Here is a 13,072-nt window from a genome sequence, read left to right as displayed (position 1 = left end):
TAATTAAAGAGAAGAATTGGACGAGATCGGATTCACTCCTCACGTGATCATGTTTACAATGTAATCACAGTCAATTGCAACCGTGTATGGAGAATATTTTCGTATTTGTATATATTATTTATGGAGAGATATTTTCAATTTACAGCTGTATAAGTGGCTGTGAAGTAAAAGAGGTACGTGGGTTATTGGAGACCGGATCTGCTCCTCATACCGATTTCACACGCACATCTTACCATGCATTGGGAACATCTCTCATATTTATAAATTATTATTAATGGCAGATATTCCCAATGCACAGTGAATGTGTCTGTGAGGTACCCATGTGTGAGGAGCAGATCCCGTCTCGGGTTATTGATATTGGGGTGTTTGGATCTCATACTCACAAACCCTTCCACGCCTACAATCACATCATTATAGTTGGATATTAAGAATATTTCCTGTATTTACATGTTATCATAGATTGGAGATGTTCCTAGTGTATGGTTGTAACGTCTTGTGTTAAGATTCTTATGGGTAGGAGATCTCAATTGGATAGGTGCTCCTATGTATCCCTTTATTGGACAAATTTAATTAATTTAGTTGGTTATATTGCTATTGTGATTCAGCATTACATAACACAACCATCAGCTTGGCATAATCATCCACCGATGGGTTTAAAACGAGTGACCGTTGGAGTTTTTGGTGTGAATTGTCATCGATGCAAAAGTATATAGATGGAGTTCAACGCCAATGGATTTAAAACAAGTGACTGTTGGAACTTACACTCCAATCAAACGCATGAAAATATGAAACAGGAATGGAGTTTTATACTGATCTATATTATGCCAAACAAGTGGTGTTTAGTATCATTGTCATTTATCAGGAAAATGGCTTCAATTATACCAAATAAGCATTTCTTATAACACTGTTTCATTTTTTCTTTGGTGTAGCCGTTTATTAAGAAAAATGAATGTCTTGGATTCCATAAAAAAATGTTTTTTAGAAAGATATCAAAATGACATTTTTTGGCTTATGTGATGCATAATTGTTATAAAAAAATTAGAAAAAAAGTAATTTTTTTATGAGTTTTAGAAATAAATTCCTATAAAGAATTTTAGGCAATAATACCAAACACCGCCCTAATCAACGGATATATTAGAACGGGATTTTCATATCTATCGCAAACCGAATGATTCATCATTGGGCAGAGCAGTGTGGATAATTTTTATGCATCAAAACAAAAAAGAAGAGTGGATTTGTAGAATAGTAAGGGATGGATAATTTTGTTTAGAGGTCAATTGGGCCGAGCGGTGACCGAGGCTGGCCTTGGCCGTTGGAGTGCGAGAGTGAGGACAATGACTGACCCCCCATCCCCACGTGTCTGACTCAGGGCCCTGTAACGGGGTGGTCCCCCACTCCCTAATGTGTCTCAGCTTTGCTATGGCTCACTGGCTGTATCCACCCTAACCCAGCTCAGCTGTGACCTTTCTCTTTTATCATTATTACAAAGAAAAGAAAAGAAAAGCCCTAAAGCCAACCTCCATAAACAAATAAAAGCCATAAAGCCATACATACAATTCAATTCTAATGCACGTAGACGTTGTCGTCATCAAACAAAATCAGTCCACGTTCCACAGCTCATCCTCAACTTCCTCTTCCACTAAGGCCCTGTTTGGTTCATAGGAATAGAGGTCTTTAATTGGCATTGGAATGGGCTATTCTAATTCCAACTATTTGGTTGAGTGGAGTCAAAATCCCATTTCCATTTTGGTCATTCCTAACTCTTCCCTTGAGAATGAAATTCTATTCCTATTGATTTCAATTTCTATTCTCATTCTTATCTAAACCAAACATACTATTGGAATGGACCATTCTGATTCTGATTTCAGAGAATTCCAATTGCAAACCAAACGGATCCTAAATCATGTTAGAGTTCATTTTTCTATAACAATATCGAGCTGTGATCCCACCAAATAGGGATGGATTTGAGCCAAGTCAAGTACATTTTGCTATAACAATATCGAGTTGTGATCCCACCAAGTAGAGGTGAATTCGACTTGAGTTGTGTTCATTTTTTTATAATAGTGTTAAGCTGTGATCCCACCAAGTAGAGGTGGATTTGAGTCAAACATCTAACTATTCAACTTGGCTTGTCAAATAAACTATAAAGCTTGAACTAAAATTCAAGATTGATTCAAATTAGAGACTTGAGTTTGAATTCATCTCGAATAAAAAACTATAAAATTTGAATTCAAATTAGAGACTTGAGTTCATTTTCATATATCTATCGATTTTTGGGTGATCGCCAATTTTTTGTGCTAAGTACATCGTCATTTGGTCTGCTTCCAAGTGGCCGATGACTCAGGTCGAAGTGGAGAACTTTGGCTGCCGAGCTGAGTCGAGCTAGGCAGACTAGGTGGCGAGCTGGCTATAGTGCCGAGCTGCCTATGAGGTGTTGAGTTGCATGTGAGGTGTCGGGCTGCCTGTGAGGTGCCGGGCTGACCAAGTACTGCTGCCTATGAAGTGCCGAGCTGGATTTATGAGCTTCGTTGCTCTTTAGAGACTTGCAAGGAACCAAATGTCAGAGGACCCGGGGTGGCTAACCCGGCGAAGTTGCTTCGATGCTTAAGTCAGTACTCTCATAGTAGACTGCGAGCTAAAAATCACAAAGTATGAGAGCTAGAATATACTTACTTGCCCCCCTCATGTCATTGGGGTTGGTGCCTTTATATAGGCATGGTTTGGCGTGGGCTTCACGCACCATATCCGAGATTTCTACGAGGTCGTCTAAGTGGTTCAAGAATCCTGGAGGTAACCGCCATGCACGTGGACACCCTCCAGATCGTTCGGCACGTGGGCCAACTTCCAAGGATCGTGGGAGTGTTTGGATATGCATGCCGAATTCGTCAGCGAGCACGTCTTGCAAGTCGCCAGGTCGGCGCATGTGCTAGGTCACCAGGTCACGCCTGGGCCAGGCCGCCAGGTCAGTGCCTGTGCTGGGCCGCCAGGTCGCACCTGTGCCAGGCTGCCAAGTCACGCCTAGGCCAGGCCGCCAGGTCGGTGCCTGTGCCAAGCCGCCAAGTCGCGCCTGTGCCAAGCTGCCAGCTTGCGCCAAGGCCAGGCCGCCAAGTCACACCCGTGTTAGGCTGCCAGGTCACGCCAGGGCCAGGTCACGCCAGTGCTAGGCCTCTAGGTTGGACATCATCAACTTGGCTAAGGCAAATTGTTGCCTAAGTGGTTATGGGTGCCACCTAGTTGTTCCGAGGTGCCACGTGTCATATTATCATTGGAGGGCCAAATCCGCCCTCATCAACATCCTCTTTTATTATTAAAGAGAAGAATTGGAAGAGATCGGATTCACTCCTCACGTGATCATGTTTACAATGTAATCACAATCAATTGCAACCGTGTGTGGGGGATATTTTCGTATTTGTATATATTATTTATGGAGAGATATTTTCAATGTACAACTATACAAGTGGTTGTGAAGTAAAAGAGGTATGTGGGTTATTGGAGACCGGATCTGCTCCTCATACCGATCTCACACGCACATCCTACCATGCATTGGGAACATTTCTCGTATTTATAAATTATTATTCATGGGAGATATTCTCAATGCACAGTAGATGTACCTATGAGGTGCCCATGTGTGAGGAGCAGATCCCGTCTCGGGTTATTGATATTGGGGTGTTTGGATCTCCTACCCACAAACCCTTCCATGCCTACAATCACATCATTATAGTTGGATATTAAGAATATTTCCTATATTTACATGTTATCATAGATTGGAGATGTTCCTTGTGTATGGTTGTAATGTCTTGTGTTAAGATTCTTATGGGTAGGAGATCTCAATTGGATAGGTGCTCCTATGTATCCTTTTATTGGAAAATTTTAATTAGTTTAGTTGGTTATATTGCTATTGTGATTCACCATTACATAACACAACCATCAACTTGGTATAATCATCCACCGATGGGTTTAAAACGAGTGACCATTGGAGTTTTTGGTGTGAATTGTCATCGATGCAAAAGTACATAGATGGAGTTCAACGCCAATGGATTTAAAATAAGTGACTGTTGGAACTTTTTAAACTGTGATAATTAAGTAAAAATACATCAATAAAATTGATGGAGTATTTATATCGATGTAAAACTCAATCATATATAAGTAGATGTAAAACTTACACTCCAATCAAATGCATGAAAATATGAAACAGGAATGGAGTTTTATACTGATTCATATTTATATCGAAAATAAATGCAAACTGAAGATAAAATAATTCTATCCCAAACAAGTGGTGTTTAGTATCATTGTCATTTATCAGGAAAATGGCTTCAACTATACCAAATAAGCATTTCTTATAACACTGTTTCATTTTTTGTTTGGTTTATCCGTTTATTAAGAAAAATGAATGTCTTGGATTCCGTAAAATAATGTTTATTAGAAAGATATCAAAATGACAATTTTTGGCTTATGTGATGCCTAATTGTTATAAAAAATTTAGAAAAAAAGTATTTTTTCTCAGTTTTCAAAATAAATTCCTATAAAGAATTTTAGGCACAAACACCGCCCTAATCAACGGATATATTAGGACAGGATTTTCATATATCTATTGCAAACCGAATGATTCATCATTGGGCAAGGCAATGATAGGTCCCAATCAGCAGCTACGTGTAAATGCTCTTCTTTGGGTGAGAATAAACCACATGATTTTTTATTCAACTTCAACGCCCCCTCCCAACTGGTTGGGTGGTGTTTAAATATAAGGAAATCATAACTGCCTACCAAAAAGTAAGCCCCTAATTAAGGGATTAACAAACTAACAACAATATCCCCTAAATAAGGAATTAACAAACTAACAGAATAACAAACTACTTGGCCAAGATATTCTCCAACCAAATAACAAACTATTTGGCCTAAATATTCTCCAACCAGTTATTAACCCATTCTAAAGCAATTAAAAGAACAAACAAAAATAGAAATAGGAGCACATCCAAATGTCCAGCATCACTTCATGTATATCAGATTCTTCCTTGGGCACCCTAACAGACCTTCTTAAGTTATATGCAGTGGATAATTTTTATTTTTATGCATCAAAACAAAAAAGAAGAGTGGATCTGTAGAATAGTAAGGGGTGGATAATTTTGTTTAGAGGTCAATTGGGCGGAGCGGTGACCGAGGCTGGCCTTGGCCGCTGGAGTGCGAGAGTGAGGACAATGACTGACCCCCATCCCCACGTGTCTGACTCAGGGCCCTGTAACGGGGTGGTCCCCGACTCCCTAGTTTGTCTCAGCTTTGCTATTGCTCACTGGCTGTATCCACCCTAACCCAGCTCAGCTATGACCTTTCTCTTTTATCATTATTACACTAGGAAATAAAAGAAAAGAAAAGCCGTAAAGCCAACCTCTATAAACAAATAAAAGCCATAAAGCCATACATACAATTCAATTCTAATGCCCGTAGACGTTGCCTCATCAAACAAAATCAGTCCAAGTTCCACAGCTCATCCTCAACTTCCTCTTTCACTAAGGCTCTGTTTGGTTAATGGGAATAGAGGTCTTGAATGGATTATTCTAATTCCAACTATTTGGTTGGGTGGAGTCGAAATCCCATTTCCTTTTTGGTCATTCTCAACCCTTCCCTTGGGAATGAAATCATTTTCCTATTGATTCCAATTTCTATTCTCACTCTTATCTAACCAAACATATTATTGGAATTGACCATTCTGATTCTGATTTCAGAGAATTCCAATTCCGACTGCAAACCAAATGGATCCTAAATCACATTAGAGTTCATTTTTCTATAACAGTATCTAGCTGTAATCCCACCAAATAGGGATGGATTTGAGCCAAGTCAGGTACATTTTGCAGTAACAGTATCGAGTTGTGATCCCACTAAGTAGGGGTGAATTCGACTTGAGTCGAGTTCATTTTTTTATAACAGTACTAAGCTGTGATCCCACCAAGTAGGGGTGAATTCCACTTGAATCGAGTTCATTTTTTTATAACAGTACTAAGCTGTGATCCCACCTAAGTAGAGGTGGATTCAAGTCAAACATCTAACTATTCAAGCTTGGCTCGTCAAATAAACTATAAAACTTGAATTAAAATTCAAGATCGATTCAAATTAGAGACTTGAGTTAGAATTCATCTTGAATAAAAATACTTGCAAGTTTGAACTGGATTGTAAACTAAACGTTTTATAAAAGTAAAAATTATACATATAAAAAAAATTATCTTTTATTTGAAATATAAAAAATTAAAAATTATATATATATATATATAGAGAGAGAAAGAATCTTGATTAGGGTCACGGACCTCATCAGACGTGTTTTATTGAGCTTGAACTCGGTTCAATTAATCAAATGCGAGCTTTTCATGAACCGATCTCAATATCATAAAAAGCTCGGCTTGTGAGTTGTGACCACCCCTACCACTAAAATATTAATTCATTTAACTATGGTTCACAACTCGAAGGCTTTGATTTTGTTGTTTCCTGCTGCTTGGACACAAATGTGAGTTGATGACGTTATAGTCTCATAGCTTTTACTTCTCCTTAATTAATGCATACAAATTCTGTTAATTAATTAGCTTGCGCCTCGGGACTTGATTTTTCTACTATCCAGCTGAGAGATTCATGGTCGCATGCTATGCCATGAAAAACAAATACACCTGCATTTAAAGAAGCATATGTGAGTTCAGTGTATGATCTGGTGTCTGTGTGTACACATTTCATTGGAGTCGCATGTGATCAGAATTGCAGCAGATATATTTTCTCTATCCAACCTGCCACATTATCATCTATACTCTAAACTAAACAATTTCATCGGCCAATCGATAACATGATAACAGTAGAAAGCAAGCATGGGTTCAATGGATGGTTGGTCGGTAGTTAGCTCCTCCTTTGGTTTCGTTCATTTACTAAAGCTTCTGAGCTAACGCGCTACATACCTGTTTTCTCTGGGGATTGGAATTTGGTAAAGGTTGGACCATCTCTCTCTCTCTCGATGGTGACATTGACGATTAATCTAGCCAGAATCAAGGTTGTATTCATTTAAGTTGTTGATATCCTTGCTGCGGCGTTGGTATTTGGTAGGTAGGTCCTGGGTGGAGGAGAAGGATTGAGATGGTCGTCCCTCCACTCTCCACTGCTACAAGTCGGTATCAAGGAAGGCTGTGTTGAATTCATACAGTTACCCTTCTCCGGTCAATGTACATAGAAATTAAATGAGATAAGAATATGAAAGGTAAGGGGGTTTGTTTACCAACCAAACCATTTTATAATTTTCTAATCAGACGAGCCAGCTGAGGCTGAGGGAGTATGCTGTAGGCATTTTCCCAACTAAAAGCTCTATAAGCGGAAGCCGAGAATTCCCAGAGCCGACGGCTCAGCTACCGCGGTGACGTTAGAATCTAGCAGGTGGCCCCTTGGGAGAAAGTGGGGGAAGTTGTTGGATCAGGACAAAATTCAAAAGCAAGTGGTGTTCCTAGAAAGCAAGCAATGGGCACAGGGCTCCGAAAAGGTTGGGCCACCTACACGTTTCGGTTGCCCGTGGTTGGTGAATAATGGTGACGATAGCCGATTAAAAGGTGAAGCCCTCCCGGCTTTCCCGTTCAAACTTGAGCCATTTCCAATATCGACGTGTAAGTCGGCGAGTCATGGGTGTTGGTAGCTTATAGTGACAGGTTTCTTTAACCTTTTTTTTTATGGATATATAACTTTTTAAATAAAAAAGATGACATCATATTTCCTGCTATCATGCAACAATCCGAAAACCGCTCAATAAAGACTTTGGATCTGCTGACCATAACATGTTACTAACCGCACATTAGGAATATTAGTGATATAAAGTATAATTGATGTTCTTAATATTATCTTAATATTATCTAGTTGGAGCCAATGCCACTAACAATGTATTGTGGATCCGAATTCCTCAATAAGATATAAACATACTTAGTGTTTGAAGGTAACAAACAAAATATCACATCTGGTGTTTGGTTAAAAACAGTGCCAATGTTCAATTTCACTAAAACCGTGTTTGATTTGAAGGAAAAAGTAGGAAAACGAAGGAAAAAACAAAAAAAAAAAAACTTTTACAAACTTTGTATAAGTTTATCTACCTTTTCTTTCAAATCAAATATAACTTAAGAGTCTTAGGAAATCTTTTATCAAAAAAGAGATGATTATTGGCTAATACATTAACAAATTAATCATGCTTAGACATTTTCGTTTAGAAGGTATGATGAATGGGTGCATCCCACGTTCATGTGATGTTGGATTCCACGTTAAATATAGTATAAGACAAGGGGAAAAGGAAGAACCATGATATAATTTTGTTTAAGTAATGGTAAGTACTCATGTTTTTCATTAAAAGAAGGAATGATTGAATAGATGATGGATGATTTGTATCTCTTATATATAGGTAGGTATATTAATTGTATGTATTAGAGCAATTAACATTAACATAGAGGCCAAGTTTGGAGTTTTATGAATAGTTAGTTGACTCTCTACTCTCTATATATACATATAATAAGAAATAATAATTAATTAAGAAGATGTAGGCATGTGCCACCCCCAACTGCAAATGGCCCTCTTCATGCTCTTGCTAAAAGACAAGTTGTCAGTTCTCACCCAACCAAACTCCCCACCATACCTGGAAATTAAGCTAGGATTAAAAAATAATAGTAAATCACAAGGATTTTTTTTTTTTTATAAACTTGTTTTTATTTGATAACCCAAAAACTCCGATTATAGAAAAGTTGATAGTGGCGAATTTTGTTATGCAAATACGAAAGAAAAACAATGGTAGAGTAGAATAACCTACCATGAGAAAAAAAAAATTGAAGCAGCACAAACCTAGATTATTAATGATGTATAGAGTAAGAATACTCTATCCGTCTCCGTCTCTCAATGTGAATATAAATACATACGAAGAAGAGGTGAGATCAAGGTTTTTAAAACCGGATGGGAGAGGGAACTGTTTTGGGCTTTGGTTCCTGGGTGGAGCGATCCAATTTTCTGGTCTGAACAGACAGTCTGTTCTGACAAAAAGATTAAAAGAAATGGTTAAAAGGCATTGTTCAGGTTAACAGTTCAATCGCTTAGGTCAGCGATTTGTTGATTAAATCAATGGTTTTTTTATTAAAATAGGCTTTTAAAGTAAAACGAAAATGACTAATTCCCGATTTTTCCAATCCTACCATCCAGTCCAATCCGATTTTGAGAACACTGGTTGAGACGTAGAATTATTTTGTGGGGTTGGAATGGATTCCCAAATTTCACATGCTATGCTTATGCTTATTTCAGAAAGGAAAATGGGAAAGTATGATAAAGACAGTTATATATACTATAATGATACTATCACCTTATCACATCCCACTTTGAAGTAAATCAGCACAACAAAATGACAAATATCACTCAGAGGTGCGCTGTGAGAGAGAGAGAGAGATTGTGGGGCTCATAAGCGTTTGGTATGACAATGCAATTGGCATGGTTGCATCTCGCGTGGGTAAGCTATTCATTTTGGGGGGGGCGTAAATCACGTGGGCCGGGTCTGAGTGTAGGCAGCAGGGAAGAAGGAAGAAGGTAGATAGATTGACAATAACTGTTCAAACCCATGCAAAATGTATAGCTAGTAGCTAGTGCTAAATTAAAAGCTTTGACTCTCTTTTTCTCTCTCATACGTAAGCTGGCTACAGCCTCGTTCCACGTGGTTAATTTGTCAATCACCATGTTTCCAATTTCCATTACTGTTGTTGCATGGAGTCATATTGATGTGTCACGCAGAAACCAGAAAGAGCCCTGTGACAAAGGATGTGAGATCTCCTACTACATCCTACATCCATCCTAAGGCTATAGATATTAGAGTCAATTGAAAAACTTTTCCCCCTATCATAAAAGATGATATAAGACCACGCATCCATGTTTCTAAAAGGTTTTGTACTTCCCATTTTCCAATGAGGTAGTGAATCAAACCGCAACCGTTACCATTAACATTTTAATAATAAGAGTCAAGGTGAGCTGGTAGATATGGATTTTGGAAAACCATTTCACCCACTCTTGAGGTTTCTAACAAATACTTCAACCTCTCCTCTGTTTATGTTTTTAAAATGATTTTAAGATTCCTTCCAGAATTCAGATATTCCTCAGAACAAGTGTTATGAGGTTGGTGTGAGGCACACTCTACGCGGAGCAAATCCAGACTTTCCCTCCCAGTAGTTATCCACCACCACCATCCATTTGTATTTGTATGTATAACCATCCATCTCTCTATCTACGTCTACGTGTAAGAGTAAAGTCATCGATATGCTTAATATATATTTTTTTTCATAAATACTATTCACTTATTCAGGCCGCGTGTATTTAATCCCTTTTACCATTATTTAAATGCTAGATATTTATTACTTATTATTTAACAAATCAGCATGCGAAAAAAACCATTGTATATTGTACCATACACTATAAATGGATGGACTGAAAGCTTACGCTTTTTCACCTATCAAGAAAAAAAAAATTTGTTAGGCTGTCTTTGATTGCAATGTAAATAAATTTGTACTGATGCAAAATTGTGGAAATGCAAATGATTTAAGTGTAAATTTTGACTTATTTTTGTTCGATTACAATACAAATGAAGTAATTAAAAAATGAAGCAAATTAACATAAAAACTCAAAATAAAATTAAATAAGAATTTGCATTTTTTTCATTTGCACTCCTATGCATTTGAAATAGTACAAAATTACAAATAAAATTGCACCGCAACCAAACACAGCGTTATGTTTTTCAAACAAACAATTTTTCTTATGTTTTTCTTTTTCATTTTCTAAACAAAAAAAAAAATCTTATGTTTTCATTTAATGGGGCTAAGCACCCCAGCCTCTTCCCAACCAATGAAGAGGATTCAATCCCAAGTCTGCTACAATCAGCCTAAATTCCCAAACTAATGAAGAGAGGATTCAATCCCAAGTCTGCTGCAATTAGCCTAAAGCCTTCTTACGGTTCTTTTAAAGCAAGTACCTTTGACAGATGACCCATTTGACACTAGAACAAAAATGATACATCCATAGGTAGCTGGTGTCTGGATCCGCCCCTCACATATTGCTCCTCAAAACCTTACAGCATGTCCCAACACACATCAAAAACATTTCACATACTTGTATGTTATTAGTCATAGGAGATATTCTTAATGCACAGTGGGATGTGGCTGTAAGGACCATTCTATGAAGAGCAAATCCCAATATAAGATGCTGCCACTGCTTTTTGTTCTACCGAAGCCAATTAAGATAAGTTCGAATCTTGTCCCAATAGTTACATCGGGAACTTCTCATTATAAAAGACAAAGGAGATATTCCCAATGGATGGCTACAATGGTTGTTGGGACTAGATCCGAACTCAATTGAGATACCAATATTGTTTCCCTCTGGAGGCTCGAAACAAACATGTTATTCCAGATTATTTTATGAATTAAAAGAATATCTATGCTAAAGTAGTTTGAACGTGCAAGCTATTGCAAGGATATCCAGGTCTAAAACATCAAAGTTGAAGAACCCTCAGACGGGAGTAACACTCGGATCAACTTTAAGTTACAGATAGAAATTATAAAATTATGTGCTGAAAATTAATTTTAAATTCTTAAGCATTCATAGGATCATTTGGTATTTGTATTTTCGAGGAACACTTGATTACTTTAACACGATGATTAAAATATTAGACTTACATTACAGCTTCCAAAGGCGTGCACTGCATCATCATTTGCACTTATCCACTTCAAGGTGGTGGTAGCCAGTACTAAGTACTTTGTTTTTATTTTTCTTTTTCAGTTGGATGACGATAATAAACAATAAAATAAAATGGTCATCTAAATGTAGGGAAAAAAAAACTTATGGATTACAGTCAATTTATACAGTATTGTCAGACTCGGACTAGATAGAAAACCAGAGAACTTCAAAACTCCCTGGGTCATGGTTTTATGGGTCAACAGGCGGATTAAATCATTCAAACAACAGGGACCCGGAGAGCTCACCGGGTCACCCTGTCCCATCTACTACTCTCCCACTGATAAGTGAAAATCAATCAATGTTCATAAAAAATGTGGAGAAATTAACAAGTGGTTGAACAATAACGTACCACGTTGTCAACACCCAGAGTGTCAGATATATAGATGTGGATCATTTCGTTCTTTATCACCATCACCTGATGAATAGAACTCAACCATTTGTATCCCTCTTCCACCTACTGCAATCCAGTATCGGTTGCTGAAATTGATCAACAAGAAAAATCGTTTATGTTAGCACTTTCTTTGTTACCAGTTAGCAGTCACCACAAATTGCCAATGGGCGGAAATTAAGATAGCTGCTGGCTCACCTGCCACAGGCTCTAGCATCTATGGTCTCTGGCTCTGGCACACTAATGATCAAATGTGAATGCTCGGTAAGCTCACCATGTTCCTCAACATGCCAACATCTAACTCGTTGATCAAGACCGGTAGAAAACGCCCAAATCCCATCTGTCCAGACACCTTCACGAAGAATATTTTAGTGAAAACCCACATTCCATCCAATTTCATGGTTACAAATCTCATTATATCATATTATATTTATGTTATACATATATATACGGTGGATTTTCCTAGGGTTTTTGAAAGCAGCGTCTTTCAAGAGGAGTGAAAGCAATCTAGAAAACATATACAAAGGTAGACAAAGCTTTGCCTGTTTTATAAATATTCTTTTGAAAATGAGATGGAGACAGGTTTGCTGATTGGGACCTTTAGGCTGTGTTTGGTTTGAAGGAAAAAGTAGGGAAAGGAAGGGAAATGTAGGGAAACCTTTACAAACCTTGTATAGGCTTCCCTACTTCTTCCTTCAAACTAAACATAGCCTTAGAGGAAAATTAAGCGACCTAGGAATCTTCCACTTGGCAAACTCTCCCTTCTTTAACCCTTTTTTATGGTCATCTCCTTGCCCTTATTCATAGAATAAGTTTCGGCGCAAAAAATTATGTCTAATATAAGCTCCTTGTTTTATGAATAATTGAGTATCTTCTAAGTCAAAGTTGAAAGTTTAGATGTTTTTTATTATTAGCGTACAGACATGATAC

The 13,072-nt window shown here is 37.7% G+C and overlaps 1 protein-coding gene across 5 annotated transcripts in view; it reads right to left on the bottom strand.

Moving 5' to 3' along the window:
* Window positions 1-11,752: 11,752 nt before the first annotated feature.
* LOC148867861 (Transducin family protein / WD-40 repeat family protein) overlaps window positions 11,753-13,072 on the bottom strand; it is a 42,197-nt gene continuing 40,877 nt past the window's right edge. For 4 of the 5 annotated variants that reach the window (XM_088981670.1, XM_088981669.1, XM_088981671.1 and 1 more), the window contains 2 exons: window positions 12,341-12,494; window positions 11,840-12,231 (listed from right to left, as the gene is read on the bottom strand). In XM_088981670.1, coding sequence (XP_088837796.1) covers window positions 12,126-12,231; window positions 12,341-12,494 — 260 coding nt within the window. In that variant the 3' untranslated portion in view covers window positions 11,840-12,125. Of the gene's footprint in view, window positions 12,232-12,340; window positions 12,495-13,072 lie in introns of all 5 variants that reach the window. The other variant, XR_016110930.1, reaches the window with a different exon arrangement.

Source organism: Nelumbo lutea, chromosome 3 (assembly GCF_056320005.1).
Source record: "Nelumbo lutea isolate HS-2025 chromosome 3, American lotus-T2T, whole genome shotgun sequence".
NCBI lineage: Eukaryota > Viridiplantae > Streptophyta > Magnoliopsida > Proteales > Nelumbonaceae > Nelumbo > Nelumbo lutea.
Note: the sequence above shows the minus strand (reverse complement) of the source record. Positions and strands in the feature narration are given on the sequence as shown.